General features: G+C 36.3%; 1 protein-coding gene across 7 annotated transcripts in view; it reads left to right on the top strand.

Annotated features, from left to right (window-relative positions):
• Positions 1-19742, top strand: part of MYO16 (myosin XVI) — a 356937-nt gene extending 337195 nt beyond the window's left edge. For 6 of the 7 annotated variants that reach the window (XM_021545590.4, XM_021545595.4, XM_021545596.4 and 3 more), the window contains exon 35: positions 10509-11372. In XM_021545590.4, the coding sequence (XP_021401265.3) occupies positions 10509-10742 (234 nt within the window). In that variant the 3' untranslated portion in view covers positions 10743-11372. Of the gene's footprint in view, positions 1-10508; positions 11373-19626 lie in introns of those variants that run through there. The other variant, XM_031503852.3, reaches the window with a different exon arrangement.
• The last annotated feature ends 420 nt before the right edge of the window (positions 19743-20162 follow it).

Here is a 20162-nt window from a genome sequence, read left to right as displayed (position 1 = left end):
ATGAACAGATGGAAGTAAGGGACAGATTAAAGACTAGAGTGATAATAAGCATGGGGGGCGGGGGGAGGGTGGGAGTGGGGAGTAAACCAGGCACAGATAATGGATGATTCTAAGAAGTAAGTCTGGAAAAAGAATAAAATAACTGAGAGAGAAGGTAAATAATGAAATGGAATAAGGGATTTGGAAAGACAAAATATAGAAGAGCCAAAGAAAAGGAATCAACCTGAAGAAGTTATGAAAAAAAATCTAAAAGGAAGATAAGAACAGGAGGGAAAGAACCAAGGACAGAGCAAAGGGTGATCCAGTAAAAAGAGGGACTAAGGAGGAAAAAAGTAGAAAGTCTATGTAATATTCCAGATATGATATTCATATCCATGTACATATCAATGTGATCTTTTATGTATGATAAAATAAAAATAATTGTAATTATTACCTACATTTATAGGGTTCATTCTGTGCAAGTTAGGTCTTAACTATAGTCTCCTGATGATTCAGTTGTCCCAGAAGAAAGGTATTAAATTTTCTGTTGATAGATGCAAATCCTCTGTCCAGTTTAGCTTTGAATGGCTGAATATTTGCTTAATTGTAATGATGGTGTCACATACATTCAATCCTATAGAAATGCTCCCAGAACAAGACACAAATAAACAAGCAGCTTTCCATCCTGTTAGGTTAAGTAATATCAGACATATGACATACCCTGGTATAGGATTTTGGTTACCCACTTCTGAAATATGTTTTATCTGCCATGTGTTCAAAGAGGTGAGATTAAAAAATCATGGTTATTTTTTCACATATGGTTATATTAGAAAATCTGCAGTCTTATCTCTTCCATTTTGTTTAAACCCCATGGTGCAGCTTGGCAGATTGCAGTAATATAGGAGCCAACATCTGACAATGTTAAATTGGAAGTGTCTTTTCATATTCGTGAACTATGTATTTGTTGTTTCATTACAGCTTAAGCCACAGCTCTTATTTCATGAAATCTCATTGCTTTCAGCAGTTTTCTCTCAGAAAGAGCTGCATATTCATTATGGTTTCAAGGGTCTTCTTTGTTCCTGCTTTATTTAATATTTGTTGCCAATCACTTCTTTTGTTGACTGTTCAAAAGTTTAAGAGAATGAATAGTCAAGAATGTGTTGCAATGTGTTACTATCCCCCACCCTTTGTCACAGTCCTAAACACTGGGCTCTAACATTCATTGTTATTGTCCATCATGTTTGCTCATTAGCTGGAAGCAATCTTTGATCACCTTTGAAGCAAAAAAAAGTGGCAATCAAACAGATCTGGTATAATAAAAAAAACCACTAACACCTTTGTAAACATGCAATATCCAAAAGACATAAAATACACTTACCATTGATTGGAATCAGTATACCCCCCTGCATTGTGTTTTGTTCATTGCTTTGACAGTAGCAAAGAATATTCTTTGTAATGACACAGCAACGAAAATCAGGTCCTATAACACATTGTGGCTTTATTTTTAGAAGTCTTACAGTCAAAAGCATGTGCCTTATAGATTAAATGGTATGAGGTAATGCATAGTGTGAATTCAGCAGTAAATGCATTATCTTCTGTATATGTTGAAGGGCTCTTGGAGGGATGATGCCCCTCTGCTAAGCAGGTATATCCCACATCTGCCCGCTGTGACCTCCACAGGTGAGAGAGCAGATCCTCCTCTTGGAACCAGTGGATGTCACAGCCACTTCCCTACACATTCCAAGCCCCTTTTCTGTCTCCAGTGCTTCATCTTCACTGCATTTGCCCCTGGTAAATGAGATTGTAGAAGAGAAGGGAACGAAATCTCCTGAGTATCCCCATGCCCTCCCTAAGCTCTGGTGTTTGGCTAAAGGGTGTAATTATCCCTCCTGGACTGCCACAATGGCCAGTGGCTCACCCTAAAAGGCTGCTTCAAATCTGACCTCAATGGGAGTGTGGTGCTACCACCCCACTGTCAGCACCTGTGGAGAGTCACTGCACTTTGCACTTAGAAGTGCTGGGTGGGAGAGGGAATAAATTGGTTCCTCTGCCCTTCATTCTCTTGCTGTCACACCCTGCTGCATGCAGATAACAGAGATTTAGATTGCTAACAGACCGTAAATTAAATGTTTTCTTCTAACATTATTTGACCATAAGTGTTTTTATACAACAAAGGATGATACCCAACTACAGCAAATAGAAGTTGATTGCTCTTGTAATTGCTTTGGAAGTATTGTGACAAGCATAGTCTCTATCTAGTAAAATAAAATATTTCCATTAATGTCATAAAAAGTCAGAGATAAATTAAGTAGCACCATGACTTAGTTTGTCAGATATTTTGTGTTATATTAGGTGCAAAGCAGCATTAGCATTGTTAGGTGAGCTATTCCAAAAATCTCTGTGATAAATGATTTGTTTTCAGAACTCATCTTGATAAAGACACAGTTTCTGTCTGAACATATTTTTCTCAAGAATCAGAGGCAAATTAGGACGACATCTTGAAGGTTTTAGAGAGCATTGCATAATCTCTTTATCTGGAGATAAATATTACCTTAGAGAAAAAAAAAAAAACAAATTTGATATTTGTTGATGGTTGATGTTTTAGTTACTCTTAGAATGTGTCACCTTTTAGTTGACATCAGAAATCTAGAGTTAAAAACACTCAGCTAAAAAAAAAACAAAAAACAAAAATTAAAAATTGAATGCCACATGATCCAAATAAAGAACACTCTTGTTTTGAATGTATGGACTTGTCCAACTCTATTTGCAGCTCAGGTAATCTGTGTGCCTGATATGTACTGTCATATGTTATTGAACATTGCCTACCTTGTACTAATATTTTCTACCAGATTTCAAATTATAGTTGTACTTAAGATTTTTTTTCACAAAGATATATTGTCTTTGGTTAATTGCTGAGATATTGCCAGTCTGCATGGAAGATAGCTAACATAATTCATTGGAAATACTGTGATATAATTAATGATATATTTTAATAATGTTGATATAACTACTTCACCAAAAGATACAAAATTATGGAAGACGGGTCCTGTTTTGTGACTAAAATCTAATTTTCAAAAAATAATAATAATTTTAAAAATCACCCCAAACCAAACAACCACCTCCCTCCCCCTCAAATAAAATGAAAACAAAAAACCAAATAAACAAACAAATAACACAACAACCATAACAAACAAAAAAAGAACAAAAAAAAAAAAAAAAAAAAAAAAACCTAGAGGAAACCACTACAGTAAGGCAGAAAATCAGACACCTTCCACCTGAAATAGAATTGCAGTTAGATGATGAATGTAAACTACCCTGCCTGAGGCACAGTATAGGTGTGTGTAGCCCAAGATTCTCTTTCCAATTAAAAAAAGAAGCCTCTGCTACCCAGAATAAAGTCAAAGACACAAGATGTCCCTTTTGCAAATATAATCTCTCAGTTTTCAGTGGTCTGTAAGGAAGGGCTTCCGGAGGCAGAATTCATTTAGTAGATAATTATCTTTAGTACATTTTTCTTTCATTAATTCTTCTGTAAAATCCTATCACAAAGTGAAACTAAGGCAAACAGTGGAATTAATGTTTTAGGATGACGTTTGGGAGATTTCCAAGTGCTATGTGATAGCAGAGGGCTGGACTGGGCAATCAAAGACACTTGTGTTTGAATGATCTCTGACACAAGACTATCCTTCTTCCAGCATCATTCCACACCTGATATTTGGAAGAAACTGGAATCTGTCCCTTGAAAAAAATATCCAAGACATAGCCATAAATTTCTTCAGAAGAGAAAACATTTCTGCCTGAATTATGTTCCAATGCATTTTTGTTAGTAGATGTTATTCCTCTTAAATTTTATTTTAAGTACAAAGTTACTTTCAAGATTAACCCAAATTTTTATAGGTCAGCCAAGTTATTACTTCATTTGGTATGTCATCTATATAGCAATATTTCTTCTAAAAAAAGTTTATTCTTTTGATTTAATTAGAAATTTTAACTAAGAGAGAAAGAAGTATTTTCCTGTTTAGAAAAAAGGAAAGGCATTGCATTTTCTCTTACGGATCTCACTAATGTTTTGTTGGCATACCTCCTCCAGAAAAATTCTAGATTTGCACCAGAAAGAATACCTGTCTTTGCCATTTTCTCCTTTCCAATGAGCCCATTTGACATCCATTCAGAGCTTTATTTTTTGGATATTATAAAGTTGCTCCAACACAAAGAAAAACCATCATCAGTTTAAAAGAAAAATTAACTAAAATCACTTTATTTTTGTATATCACATATCAAGTTATTACATTCAGTGGATCTGCTACTGCAAAAAAAATGCCTGTCCCAGAATTCACATGACAATCCCATGAATCAGTTTGGATCCCAGTGTTATGTTTCTATTTGAGGATTTTAATTGGAATATTGAATCACGTAAGATCATCTATCATGGCTGCTCTCTGCTCTGTGCTGGGGTCATTCATGGCCCATGTAAGTTTCCCAGTCAAACACAAATTTATATATTGATTTGATTTATGTTGTATGCTTACCTAGGCTTCTTAACATACCTCTGGCTTATTGTGTGCTTTCCCCTTATATATTTAAATTAATATTATATTGTTAAATAACATGTAGACTAACAGATTTTTAATTTTCCTTGATTCAGTAATTGGTAAAAAAATAATCCTTTCCTGTTTTCTGCTCTTTTTTTAACATAAAAGAAAACCCCAAACAAATCTGTTTGTACCTGATGGGTTAAGATTTTTTGGAGAGGTTGCAGTGTGCCTGTTCTGTAGTTTGGAAATAAAGTTGTGACATGCATGTTTGGGAAAAGTCAGGGCTTGTCAGATTAAAAAAATTAATAAAGCCAGTAAAATGAGTTAGAAACATTTTTGTGGGAGTTGCATATAAGTTGAATCAAAATATGTTGCTTTTGCTAATAGTTGCATGCAGTAAGAATTATCTTCCGAATTACTGAATGAAATGGTGTCTAATTTTGAAACCAGAGGTGAGAACATCCTTACCATTATTGTCTTTAAAACTGAGGATCCACAGAAGATCCACTGGAGTCTGTGAACTGCTTTTGAGGGCTGTAATAAAGTTAATTGTGGGTCACCTAATGGCTGAAATTTATTTGGCTTTCATATTTCAGCAACCTACAAACTGAAAGAGATTTTAAAAAGGGGTTTTGTCAAGGCAGTTTCATTTCTAAAATAATTATGACAATTCATCATCAACATTATACATTTATCACATAATTCACTTTAGATCCTGATAAAAGTTTAGAAAGGTAAAATCATTGCTCTTCTGAACTCAGTCTTCCCGTGATTCCATGATGAGACTTCAATTGCACTAATGGAAGAGACAAATTAATGATGTAATAATTAACTGTGAGCATTTACTGACAATTACTTTAAAGCACCAACAGTGATAAATCTATTGAATAAAACAAATGACATTATTTCTCCAAATAAAAAATATGAACCAGCCAGAAAATGCAAATGTCTCAGGAACACAGGTTGATATGCTTTGCAGGTCCTTAAATTGCTCTGTGATTTTCTGTTGTGCTTATATATCTATAAGCAGGAATCTTACTAAAACATAAAGAAGCAATTAAAACTAGAACTGTAATTTTTTGCAAAGTGCATTATTTGTATGTTTCAAATAATATGTAATTATCGTATGTAATTAAATACTTCATTTCTGGTGAATATTAGTAAAAACAATGCACTTACAAATGAAAAAAATTACTAGAGTAGTATACACATAGTTTTTAATAGGTAAACCCTACCTTTCATTAGTGAGGGAGCAAACTGAGGTGAAAGAATGAAAAGAATCTACCAATAATAAATCTGGTTTTCAGACTGTGTAATGAGCCCTTTAGTCATAGGCTGATGATTAAGACTCTGTTGCATTTGACACACAAAGAATTAAGTTCTTTGCTTCTGAATGCTACAAAACATCCTCTGTAAAGTTATAGTGTTTGATCTTTTAATGCAGAATGAATTTCTTGAGATTCTAGAGCTAAAGCTCTAAATAACTTGAGTTAATTTTAAATGTGTCAGTCATTTTATCTGGCATATTTTTTGTCACAAATTACTTAAAATATGAAACTTTTTACTTTCTATAATTAAAAACTTGCTGAATTTTTAACTTGCATATGAAGTAGACTATAATTAAAATAATTTATTGACCTAGCTTATAGCAACTCATCTTAATGCTAAGGCAAAGTTGAAATCCAATGTCTTCTTTAAGCTGTAAAGTGAAATCTAGGCAGAATTTACTAGCCTAAATCCAAAAGGCAGTTCAGGGCCTCATTCTCCAATGACTATGCAATACTCAAATGTGTACAGGCAAAATTGTGCTCTAGGACTTTCATGACTGCCAGCATGTAACCAAAGTTCTCTGTCTCCAGTGGTTTTTTTGTGCATTAAAACTGCAAGGGGCTCTCTCTGAAGGATTTGCTTTATCACACTAATCTGACAGCCCAAAGCACAGGAGTCAGAGTCCTTCTGCTCTGCACTCAGGGTTTACCCCTTGTAGTTGCAGTGTCCTCTCAGCATGTGGGAACTTGGTCTCTTGCTTAACCTGAAAGAACTGTGGTGGTTTGACCCTGGCTGAACACCAAGTGCCCACCAAGCTGCTCTATTGCTCCCCCCTGCAACAGGACAGAGAGTAAAAACAAGATGGAAAAAAATTCATGGTTCAAGATATAGAAAGTTTACTAAAGTAAAAGTTAAGGTTGTGCATGTGTAAGCAGCAAAGGGCAAAGAAAAGAAAACAAAAAGATTTTATTCTCTACTTCTGATCAGCAAGCAATGTCTGGCCACTTCCTGAGAAGCAGGGATTCAGCCTATGGGGAAGTTGTTCTGAAAGGCAAACTTTGTAAATAATTAATGTTCCCCCTTCCCCCTTCTTTTACTTTTAATCTGCAGATCTCATATAGTATGGAATATCCCTTTGGTCATTTTGGGTAGGCTGGCCTAGTTGTGTCCCCTCCCAAAATGTTGCCCATCCCCAGACTACTGGTCAGGTGGGAATGCTGGAGAGACAGCACTGAGGCTGTGCTAGTGCTGCTCAGCAGCAGCCAAAACACTGCAGTGTTATCAGCTCTTTTCACTGCAGTGTTATCAGCTCTTTTCTTTTCTATTTCCCAATGCAAAGAGGAAAATTATTTTCATTTCAGGTAGGACCAGCACAGAGAAGCTGAATCCACATCTTCTAATTTTTCAATATGCTCTAACTTCTGGAGAATGATGAAAGTCCTTCCTTACATCTTGTGATGGAACTGAGTCATTGGAGTTCTGTCACCAAACAAAATCCCTGATGCCAGGAGGAGAGAATTTGCTTTTATACCATTAGAGTTTGGGGTGTGAAGTGGAAAGAAATCCTGAAAGCTCTTCCCTGGGCTGCTTGTTACAAATTTATTTTGTCCATCTTGCCATATTTTGCAGTGGAAAATATGGATATTGTTTAAATCCTTCAATCCATTGCATTTTCTGGTTAATAGCTGCGGTAACTCCACAAGTTCTTCTTTTGTGTGTGACTTTGATACTTCAGCTTTTCTTCTTTGCTCATAAAGAACTCTGGATACTAAACACAGAGATGGTGTTTCCACCCAAAGGCAGAACTATTAAATGCCAGTATTCAAATACTGTGTTTTGTGGGTCTAGCCCAAATGTCTGACTGACCATTGATTTTGAGCATGAAAATCCTGGTCTGCAGTTGTTGTTGCTGATACAGGTGGTGGAAGTTTTTTGTTTAATGTCCATTAAAAAGATCCATAGTCTTAAAGTAATTAATTTCTACACACATCATTCACCCTTTACAAAATACCTTTTCAGGATATAGAATAATAATGAAGAAACATAGCTTACTGTTTTACATCGTGCTCCATGTACCTTTTCTATAATGAATATGTATAATAGATATTTAACTCGTCACAGGTCTAATCATAAATGGAGAAAAAATATCATGTTATTCAAATAGATCTAATTAAATTAATTGGTTCATTTAGAGCTCTGCCACTTCTTATGCATTTTCCCCCATTTCATTTTGACTCTAGTTTCATCTCATGTCCTTCATTCAGGCTGTTTTCCAGCTAATTTACCAGATCAGTTTCACAGTGAATAAATGTTTGAGATATTTTTCCATCCTTGTTTTAGAAAATGAGATAAAATATGTACACTTATTTGTGAACTGAACCAACTTTTTTTCCACTGTGCACTGGAAAATGAGCTCTAAGTGATAACCAAATATTAATTTACAGCTTGCATAAGCAAGGCCAGTATAATAAAGCTTTTCAATGCCTTTAAGCCATAAATAGGATTTGTCAATCCCATGCCCAGGCAAAATGCACTTACTTCTTACATGTATCTATGTGCCTTTATATTCCTTGGAATGGCACTAATACTGTCTCTTTTCAAATACTCTGTCCATCTCTCAATCTGAAAATTCTTCCAGACTTCATTAATCCTGCCATCAAACTTTTGTCACCAGAACACATCCAACAACACAGTTTTAAAATATCTATTTTTTATGACTATATTTATCCTCCAGTATTCAGGCATGCCTTTGATTAATTATCTCTGAAAATCTTTCATGTAAAACTATTGCAATTATAGTCTAACCAAACTTGGTTCTTGTGTGCTCCAGCACCTCTCTAAGAAGCATGCCTAGTGTAGATTCCTGGAATTTCTAAAATTTAGGGACAAATAAGGTGTCAAAATTGGGAAGACTGTAGTCCAATCTATGTGTGTTTCAGAATGGATTATGCCCATAATTTAAACTCATATAAAACTACATAAAATGGCCAGGACTGGGTAAGCCATGGTGACTCACAAACTACCCAGCTGTTGTATAGGGTAAAACACCTGACCTGTCTTTCTTGATAAGTTGTTTTCAAGTGAAAATTTTTGTCTTCTAATCTTCTATAAACCACTGAAAAAAAGGTAATGTGTTTTTTCTCTAATGTCCCTCTAGCAATATATGGGAAACATTTCATTTTTATCTGAGTTGCTGAGATGCCCTGTTGCATTTTGTGTAAATATAAAAGCAAAGAGGTTTTTAACTTGATAGTGATATACAATTGAAATACACTTTAATTCTTTCAAACATTTTCATTTTTTCTTCTTTAAAAAAAATTCAGAACTTTAAACTGCTTTTTTTTATTATAACTGTTATTATAAGCTAACGCGTTTCTCTTTGAAGCATCAACCAACCAGAAATTGAGCAAATTCCCTGTACATATTCAGGAACATCCATGCAAGGGCTCATTCCTTCTCTGACACCATGTGAATGTGAAAGGTCTGACTTGCACAGGACATATTTGAAATTTGAAATGTAAAGCCTGGTTAGCCTCTATACCCAGCCACTTGCTATTCCATGAGGGAAGAGCAGGAGCCACAGGAAGAGCCCACAGACAGTTCTTGGGCCCCAGGAACCCCATTGTCTATCAGTGACAAAAATGCCCTTCATGTCACTCAGCTTCCCTCATAACTGGAACTAATCATGCGTGGGGTATCCCACGAGCACTGCACATAATTTCCTTTTCATAACTAGGATGCAGCTATCCCTCATTATGACAAGTAAAATTCAGCTTTAATGTGAGGCCATTGTGTGAGGTGAAATGTGGGCATTTTAGTCATGCCATAGATGCCTCTTAGAGGTGCTCCTGAGGTTCTTAAGAAAGAAGGTAACAGGATAAGGGTTGTGGACTATTAGATGTTATGATAGGCTTGTTTCATATTTTCTAGTTAAATGTCTCCTGCTACAGAATGCTCCCAAGCCAATAGATCTCAATACTAGCTCAAGGGGCTTCTCTACTGTATAAGTGTCAAGTCTTAAAAGATGGTGAGATGGACTTCATTGCTTCATGGACTTGAGCTGCCATGAGGGCATCAAACTGACTTGAACAAAATAAATAATCACTGCAATAGAAGAGTTAAATGGAAGGGAACAGTTTCTTCAATGTGTATTATGAATCTATTACAGAACAGTGACTACTTTAGAATGAATTTATGAATAGATTCAGGGCAACTGAAACTAGAGTTAAAGTTGTTCATGTATACTCTGGAGGAAGACCAGGACTGGCCCCTGGTGCTGAGGATAACACCTGTCTTTGACAAGTAGCTTTACTGATTCTAATGTGCAACAAAGGTTATGGTTTCTTGGTTATGGTTATTTGGATATTAATATTTAGAGGAAAAAAACTTGCTACTCCTGCAGCAGCTGTAGGCAGTCTGCTTTGTGTGTTTTAGAGAATTGTGTTACTGCACTCTTTGATGACACAGGGGAGTTTTTTCTCTTTGTTTCAGTTTTGGCAGTTGCTTCATACAGCTTCAGACATTGTGACTTCAGACTCTGACTTTCACCCATGGGATTGCAATAAGGCAATTCTAAATCACTAATGTTCTTTATTTTCAGTGTAAAGAGTTTAAAACCTTTTTGGAGGACAAGTTTGCTTCAAATTATTAACAGGCTCACTTGATCTGTTTTCTTTATCCACCATTATTATTATTGTTACTGTTATTATTATTTTCTTCTCACAGGTAATTCATCAGCTTAGACTTTCCGAAAATGAGAGTGTGGCTCTACAAGAGCTTCTAGATTGGAGAAGAAAGCTGTGTGAAGAGAGAGAAGACTGGCAGCAAATATTGCACAATACTGAGCAAAGAATCTCAGCCCCACCTCCACCCCCTTGTAAGAAGCCAACGCTGCTGAAGAAGGTAGAAGATACCTCCTGCAACAGACTCTCTTCAGGCATATGGGATACCACCATATGACTCAGATGTGTGCTTGCAGACTGTTAGAAATGGAACCATCTAATGACTTCAAGCTGCACAATCAGCAAGTTTTCTTCCCTTCACAAAATGTGCAGGGATTTGTTACAAGCACTAATTCAATAGCACAGGATGGAGGAGTTGTTTAGATCTGTCACGTGTGTGTGTGTGTGTGTACATGTGTGTATTTGTTCTTTTCATATATATATACATGTATACATATATGTGTGCACCAGCAAGTATATATATGTATGCATGTGTATATATATATATGGAGACAAACTGCACTATAAGTACTTAGTTTAAAAGTACAAAACAGTCACTAAGTTCTCCCATGGACAATGAAGAAAATATATTAATGATGATGGGGAGAAGTGACTGACAGACATTTTGGAGAGATCAGGAAAGTCTGTGTGCACACTGTACAGCTGTTTTATACAGTACAAAAATATGTTTCTTGTTCCCTAATGAATGGGTTTATTATCTTACATGTATACATATATATATATTTCTTTGTAGATGTCTGTGTTCCATGGAGATTATTTACATGTCTATTTCTGGTGTTTTATAACTTCATGCAATTGGTGCTGTCGTTCTTTCTTCAAAATACAGGTAATAAATTCAGTACTTGCATTTTTCTTTTACAGATTATCTTTAACAACATACCAAACAGTTTTAACACAGTTTTAACAGTTTTCAGAACTGGCAATATCCTTTCTAAAATTCAATCCTGAAATTCTTGCAAAGCTCCTATGTGTAGGAGTGATCTGGTGCTGTTCACAGTCATGAATTAGAGACCATTACTTCTTTTTGATGGACTTGCATTTCTGAATGTGTGAACTGTGAATTTGAAATTACATCTCAAATCTTATTTCATTCTGGGTTATGTAAAATAATGAGGCATTCATTTAGATTACAAGTGTGGTTTGAAATTCATAACTGATTATGCATAAGGTCAGGTGTCAGTGGAAAGATACATAATAGTAATGAGGTATGAAAATAGGTCTATGATTTACTGTTACAGGCCAGAAGGCTTTGCAGAGATGGGTATATCAAAGTATTATGTCCTTATTATGGTAGCACAGTGATGCATTTATAACTCAAATTTCATGTAATGCAATAGTTTCAGAAATTGCAGCATTCTAGTCAGTGTAGATGAGTTCTGAGCAGTAATGTTAATTTATGAAAAACATGCTGCTGGGAACTTAGTTATTGCCCAGCAGTCTTTGAAACACTGCTTTGCCACTAAAAGGTGTAATTCATATATATTTAAAGGTACTTTCCTGGGGCGACTTATTTTAAGTTCTTGGAGTATGTAGAGCCAGTGTGGAACACTTCTCTTGGTTGTTTGTCCCATTCCTATTGAGAACCAGGAAAAAGTGTTTCCAGTTTTGCAAGTGGATGTAAAACAAATATTTTCAAATGTAAGCTAGGTATAGAATGGCAAGAATGGAAGTTGTTGGAAAAGGAAAAAATACATAGAGTTGTAGGTTCTTCCATCATGCTTGACAGAAGTTTCAATCAGGGTGAATACAAAAAACAACCACATGCTTGTTTGATTGTTTATTCAGGGAAGCAACAAAACTCAAACTGTTCCCATGAGTATCATCAATCTGTAGGCAGAATTAAGCATCTTCTCTTGCATGAGATTAAAACAGACATTTTGAGTGGACAAGGAAGGGGAGACACCAAGTTAGCTCAGAATTTTTCTTTGTTACCCCTGTTAGCTTCACAGAAGTTTTCTGTATAAGATTATCCATTTCTATATCATGGAGAATGAGGAACTCTAGATTCCAAATCTTACCTTTGACTGATGTAAATGGCCACAGACAATTACTTTATCCAGGAGGGGCAGGTAATCCCTGTGAGTGAGGTTATGCAGAAAACAACTCTCACCTGCTACACAGTTATGTTAGAATGAGGCTGTGCCTGGAAGAACTGAGGTTTCTGATTTTTTGCTCAGATAACCAGGGACACACAGAGATCCCTCTGTGAGTGCAAAATGCAACAGCTCCAGAACTGGATGCAGAAGAGCTAATTAACCTGATCTTGCAGCTATTTTGCTTCCAGGATGCAGGTTGTTATCCCTACATGGCACAGCATCCCTATCCATAGCCACAACAACCTCTAGCCAGCCAGCCTGGCAGTGCTGAGCACCTCGGAGCACTGAGACGTGCAGAAGGCCCTGAGGCTTATCGCTCCCCAAATGGGTCTGGCAAGCAGCCCTGCCATAAACTCTATCATATTGCTAACCCTAGTGCTCTCTAGCTGGCTCAGCCACTGCTAGCAATCAATCCACAGCAGCCTGGAAGTTTAAGACAAGCTGTAAAAACTGACTGAGAAGCCAGTTTAGATCATGCCAAAATCCCTGCTGCTGCAGTGAGCTTGCTCGCAGTCACTTAGCTATTTGTAAGGTGAGCTTGTGTATCTCCAGATGACACTGTTGTCATTGCTGCACTTGGAATGCGAGAGTGCCCAGAGGGGAGAAAAGGCATTTGTCAAATGGAGTTTAAAACGGGAAACAGTATAAATATACATTATCCTACTTGCCGTCCTTACCAAAAGTTGTGTTAGAACTGTGAGCAACCTCAGGAGCTCAGCTGCAGGAGTTCAAATGAGGTCTTAAGGAACTTTTTTGCTACTTGTTCAAAGTCCACATTGTGCCCTATTACAGCAGTATGGACAAGTGTGGAAAAAAAGGTGTGTAGATTTTCTAGCAGTTTCAGCAACAGAGTTACATGAGAGAAGCCAGTACACCCCTGATTTTTGCAATCTGATTCTACAGACAATGAGCAAAGCAGATTATAATTCCCTGTGAAGAAGGCCTTTGTGCTATTTTTTGCAAACTTGGGTAAGGCATATATTTTCTGGGGCTATTCTTTAAAGCATGTCACCACAGTGCAATATGACAAACTTAGAAGACTTTTTTTTGTTTGTTTCAATTTTTTTTTTTTAATTTCAGGTTATTACATAATGGCTAAATTTTTACTTAGGAAGATTTTTCATTATATTCCATTAAAGTACAGTACTCTAGGAATAAAGTACTTGCTTTAAAACATGTTTTAAATATTTTTATAACGGCAGTAAGACACTCTAGAGTGTGACTTATGAAGTCATAATTCACACCTAGTGTGTTCATTGGTCTCTTGGCCTTTGGCCTTGAGCCTAACAATGCAGTTAGTGGGGAATTATTATACCATAATTCACACCCCACTGTGTCTTATTGCTTAAATAACCATACCCCCAGAGGTGTCTTAAAACTACCATTAAAGTTTATATTGTGTATCAAAATGTGTTTACAGGGCTGGGAAATATACTATTGACATTTTGAAAGGTTGAAAAGTAGTTTTAGCAGAACTGTACAGTGCTTGTAAATTAATCTCCCCAGTGGAGTATACACCAGCCAATTACAGTATTTCTTGACTATATGAAGTCCTGTCTTGCACATTAAAAAATAGCTTAGAAATAAAAAAAAGCCTTATGAATTTAATATTCTGAAGGGGAAAATGAAACTCTATGGGCATGCTAATGCCCATAATATCCAGTGAAAAATCTAAAATATATTTATATTTGCAATAAAGCAATTTCAGGATGCTGGGATTATCATCAGATAATCACTCCTCCACATTGTGCCTTATTGCTTAATTTTTAATACGTGAAAAAACCGAAATGCCTAACAAATCAATCTGTCCTTCAGCATAAGGTAAGAGGAATCAGATGCATTTTACACTTTAAAAACTCATTGATCTTAAAGCCAAGGAAATTATGAAACCGTATTAAGCCACAATAAAAGAAAAACAATGTCTATTGGCAGGAGAAAATTTTTTAAGCTTGTATACCTTACTTGTTACTCCTGAAATATCACTTGGTGTTTTTTAGTTGCTGAAGTTACATTCCTGTTGCAGTTTTTAAGCAAAACTTTGCTTTTAAAACTGATTTAGATGTTCAAAGAAATACATGCACCGATATTTTTCAAAAGATCTGTGTACAGCATGAAGTGATAAGCCTTTTAAAAATTTGAATTGTTTACAAAACAATAGTATGATTGTTGAGTAAGTGAATTGCATTTACCCTTTTTTTTTTTTTTTGCCAGTGATCCTTTTTTATTCTAACGGGTTCAATTACTTTCATTAATAACTTTGTTATACTGCAGATCCTTTGTGTGTGGGACAAAGAATTTCATTAACTTGCTAAGAAAGCATAATAGATTGTAGCATAGTTCTAAAGTGATAGTAATAGCCATATTAGTTGTAGCTTTTAATTATGCTGTATAGTATTAGCATCCCTAGTAATCCTGTTATTCTTATCTCTATAAAGCCTGCTAATATCTGAAATGCTCGGAGGAACTTTAAGTAAGTTTTACTATTCACTTGTTAAATAATAAATGTAACTAAACTCTGTACAAATCAGTTTTCCAGAATGGTGTTAAACATTTCATGGCTTTGTGTTTTAAATATACAATTTTTAAAAAGAAAACACCACCTGAGCATAAATATTTGACAATAGCTGAACAAAATAGAAGAAAATGCTTTTCTTCCAGTTCTGCTGTTCTCTGTATACTCAGGACTTTCCTTTTGAGAAGAAATAAATAAATACCAGTGCTGGTTTATACTGTGGCTGTGAGAATTAGATCATTAGCAAAGATTGTCTGTTCTCCCCACTGTGGTTTGGCCTTGTCACCAACCCATGAATGTATGCTGGATCTGGTCAAGTCATGCATTTTGCTGTGAAGTGCCACAGGCAAAAGTTCAGTCAAGTCATGCTTTGACTTCTTGAGGATTTTTTATTTATTACAGTAAACAAAACAACCTCCTTGTAAATTAGTTAGACATATTTATTTCAACCTTAATTAGCTTGGTTTGGTTTTCATATATGTGAATTAAGTCCCCTCTTAGCACTTTCCTATTTCCTTTCCTCTCAGCTTAGCTTAATTTTCAATCATATTTTTATGATAAAAAAGAAAATGTTGTTAAATTAAATTACAGCATAACCTTTATGACTATATTTTGAAAAAAATCCTTTAAAATACTGAAATAGAATATTTAATTATTTCAACATGTTCTTCACTTTTGCTAGCTGAAATTATGTCCTGGATGCAGCCTGAATTTACACATGATTTCAACTCTTCACAAACATACATTTTAATAAATTCACTCTTCTCTGAAAAAAACACACTAATGGATATTTGTTGTGAAATGCAAGAGCATTGCTGATGTGTTTTGAAGTATCAACAGGGAAAATTTGACAAGCACGGGTATATTGCTGTCATAGCAATGTTCATGTGATAGTTATTAGCTAATATTTGTGCCCTTGCTATGTTTTATTTGGGTTCTAGCCCCTTCTCAGTCTACCTGGATATGTAGTCACCTGTCTCCTGATACTCATTAGAGTACAGAAAGAAAAGTGCTGAATCTGTCATATACTCTCAGAGAAAGGGGAGAAATGTGCTGCAAACTCATTCTAATTAAAGCTTAATATAAATTAAGCTTTATGTTTTACATGTTTCCAAAAATGAGTATTGGAATGCAGCTTTCTCACTGTCCAAGTGTGACCAAACCACTAGGCTAGAAAGTTGTGATGTTGAAATAGCCACAGCTATTAAATTGATTTTTATGCAGATATAGCTCCTCTGTCTTACAAAATGGCACAACCTGGTGGTCAGGAAATTATTTCAAAAACTAGGGAACCTGATTATGTATCCTTTTGGGAAGAAGTCCATGTAGTTTGTTTGAATTAACACCATCTCTAGCTGATTTTAGTGCAGAACATCCTTAAAAGAGTGGTCAGACCCTTGCAAATCAGATAGGCAAGGAATTGCCTAATTTGACAGGACTAAGACAGGAAAACATTCTTCAGCAGACAGGTAAGTTTGGGCAAATGCTTTGGAATTTTCCAGATATCATGACCCTCCTCATGGTGCTAACTAGTAGCTTGAATATAGATTTGGTCTAAATTCTTGCCTAATGAATCTAGTCACAATCAGTCAATGCAGTTAAAAATAACTTGAATAGAAATTGCTTCTCTAGTCATTTCAATCTATACTTTAGTAACGTGATTACTGAAAGTATTTGTTCACATCTATCTTTTACTGACATAGCTGCCATGTCTGTAAATATGAATTCAGCACAAAAGGGCAAAAGTAAAAAAAAGACAATATAGGAATTAGTGCATTTGAAATATATATTCTATGTCCATTATGAGACTGGGGCTCCTTGAACTTTAGAATTATCATAAGTAACATGGTAGATGCTATATCATCTAAGATCAAGAAAATGTCCCCAAAGCTCTCAAAGTTTAAAGGCTTCCTTCTGCCTTAAGCTTCTCTCCTACGTAATCCCTGAGCTCTCACCAGGCATGAGTAGTCACCAAAGTCAGACATCATACAGCCTGGAAAGGGTGCATCTGTTTTCTCCTGGGAGAGACAAACACCCAAACCTCAGCTTCTCTAAGGTGGGAAAGACATTCTATTTAGTTGATCAAAGGCACAGTGATGGATGATTCCTATCAAATATCTTGTGTAAGTTTGCTTGCTTTTCTGGAGAAGATATAACATTCTGTGGCAGTCTTATTTGTTCAACAGAGAGGTTGATTTGTAGCTGGGGAATGTGGACCTAATTTAAGTCCATGATTTTACAAAGATCTTCAGTTAAGTTCAGGATTTGACCCCAGCTGATTTTTGTGGCCCACAGATGGTTTACTTATTTCTGTGTGTGTACAAGCATCCTGCCACACATTAAAATAAGATATTCTAATTAAAAAAAAAAAAGTATTTGTCTAATATTTTATGTAATCCCTGCATAGGAATAAAAGGCCAGATCCTAGTGAGGATTCAATTCCTATAAGGAAATTACACAAGACCTGCCTTTTAAGTGCCTTATTTCTGGAGAGGTAGGCAGGACTAAACTGGGTTTCCATATTGGCTGTTCTGGGCTTCCAGTTCCTAACCCTATTGACTCCAAATTATTCATCATGAAAGAGACACTGTATTCAGGGGAAGAAAGGAGAATCATACATTTGTTTAGATTGGAAAATACCTCTGACATCGAGTCTGACAGTAAACCAAGCACTGCCAAGTCAATCACTAAACTATGTCCCTAAATGTCACATCAACAAGTCTTTTAAATACCTCCAGACTAAACTTTCCTGGAACAACTTGAAGCCATTTCCTCTCTTCCTAACTCAACTTGTTACTTGTGAGAAGAGACCAGCCCACACCTCACTACAACTTCCTTTCAGGGACTTGGAGGGGGTGGTAAGGTTGGATTCCTTTACTGCAATTGCTTTTGAAATTACTATTGAAATTGCTATTGAAACTTCTTGCCCCCATGGGTAAAGCTGCTTCCTGTCCAATCAACCCCCCAACCAGTTTTGTTACATAGGGGTTTTCCACTAGGGATCCAAAAATTTAATTTGTTTTTGAGCAATGTTAATGTTCTGCCAGCCCATTCCTTCAGGCTGCCAGCATCCACTGACACATCAGCCCTGTCCTCCAGAGATTAAGTGAAGCATTGACTCCCCTTCATCTTGCTGCATACACAGAATTTGCTGTGTATTATGCACAAATGTATTGACTGTACAGCTCATTAATAAAGATACTATTTTCCTCAGTGTTAACCCTGAAGGAAAGCTACTATGTAGCTGACAGCTGGACTTAATGCTGTTGTAATACACTCTGAAGCTGGTGGTCCAGCTAATTTGTGACCAAACATGAAGGCCACCTACCTGAATCATCTCATCACTTAGACTGTTGGTTGCTTTCCAAGTAGATAAAGAGATGGCTGTGAAGAAGTTCCTAAGTTCCAAGAAAGTAATCATTGGCAAACTGGAAGGAAGCAGAGATTCCACATTAAATCTCTTAAGAGTCATCTAGGACCCAAATATTTGTTATTTGAATAGAATTACTTGTATAAAACTAAGGATTACACCAAACTCAAATAAGCTTATAAGAATGCTGGGCCAGAATTCAAAATTATAATGAAAATTTGCCAAAGATTCTCTCACAGTGTGGGAATGTAAGAGATGATCATTTAACCCTCAGTGGAGAAAAGCATGCCCCTAGTCTGAGACATGACAGGGCTTCAAGACTCAAAGCTTTCTAGAGAGAGAAAAAATCAGTTTTGGAAGACCATGTCTAGGAACTGAGTATAAAAAAGCTCACTGAGTATTAATTCCACTCACTGGTGGAGTTTGTGAGTACTGTGCTGATACAGCAATCTGTGGCACACAGCACTTGGCATAAAATAAATTGTATTGTCATAAGTGTGGTATTGCATGGAGATACACTTCGTGAATGCATGTGTGCATGTGTCTTTTGCTGTCTGTAAACTTAACATGATCTCCTTAGGTGTTACTACAAATAAAGCCCTTATAAGAACATGGGATTCACAATTCAAACTTTACAAAAGGTCTGCAAATTCTATTCTAGTATATGTCTACATGTGTTAGAAATGTTTTCCTTTCCCTGTACAGTGATAGCTCCAAATCCCTTTATTTGGAGAAATAATATTTCCTATGTCTCCCTCTGCTTTTCATACATGGAAATAATAGGTGGGTGAGAGTTCTGTAAGAAGATAAAGCAAGATTTAGCTGGGTACAATCAGAGAACATATCAAAGGTACCACTGGACAGGAAAGTAGTTTCACAAAATCATGACAGTTGAAAATTAGGAAGCAAGATTTTCTCTCTTTCCTTGTTTCTGTTTTTTTCATACATTTTTTCATACATTTAACTTTCAAACAATGGCTTAAAATATGACAAGGAATCTTAGAACCATATAATTCTTTAGTCTGGAAATACTTAAGAGAGAAGATCTTGAAACTGCCAAGAGCCAGGAGTCATCTTTTTATCCAGATACTGTTATTACAAGATCCATTTTGCTTTGTTGCAGCCTTGACCTGAAAACACATGAAGATAAGATTGAGAGCAGCCCTGAGGAGAAGGACTTGGGGATGTTGGCTGACAAGAAACTCAATATCATCTGTCAATGAATGTGCACCAAAGCCCAGAAAGCCAATTTGCATCCAGAGCATCCAGAGTAGTGGGGGCAGCAGATTGATGGAAATGCTCCTCCCCCTCTACTCTGCTCTTGTGTCTCCACTTGCAGTTCTACATCCAGCTCTGGGGACCCTAGCACAGGAAGGACATGGACCTGCTGGAGTGAGTCCAGAGGAAGATGGTCAGATGGCTGGAGCTCCTCTCCTGTGTGAATGGGCTGAGACAGTTGGGGTTGTTCAGCCTGGAGTGCTGAACAAGGTTGACCTTATAGCACCTTCTGGCACATAAAGGGGGCTATGATAGAGCTGAAGAAGGACTTTTATAAAGGCTGTAGTGATAGGACAAGGGGTATTGGCTTTAAACTGATAGAGGGAAAGTTTAAATTAGATATTAGGAAAACATCTACTGTCAGGATCATTGAGACACTGG

This window comes from Lonchura striata, chromosome 1, assembly GCF_050655825.1.
Source record: "Lonchura striata isolate lonStrDom1 chromosome 1, ASM5065582v1, whole genome shotgun sequence".
Classification (NCBI taxonomy): Eukaryota; Metazoa; Chordata; class Aves; order Passeriformes; family Estrildidae; genus Lonchura; species Lonchura striata.
The sequence above is the reverse complement of the archived record's forward strand: the minus strand, read 5'-3'. Positions and strand labels throughout refer to the sequence as shown.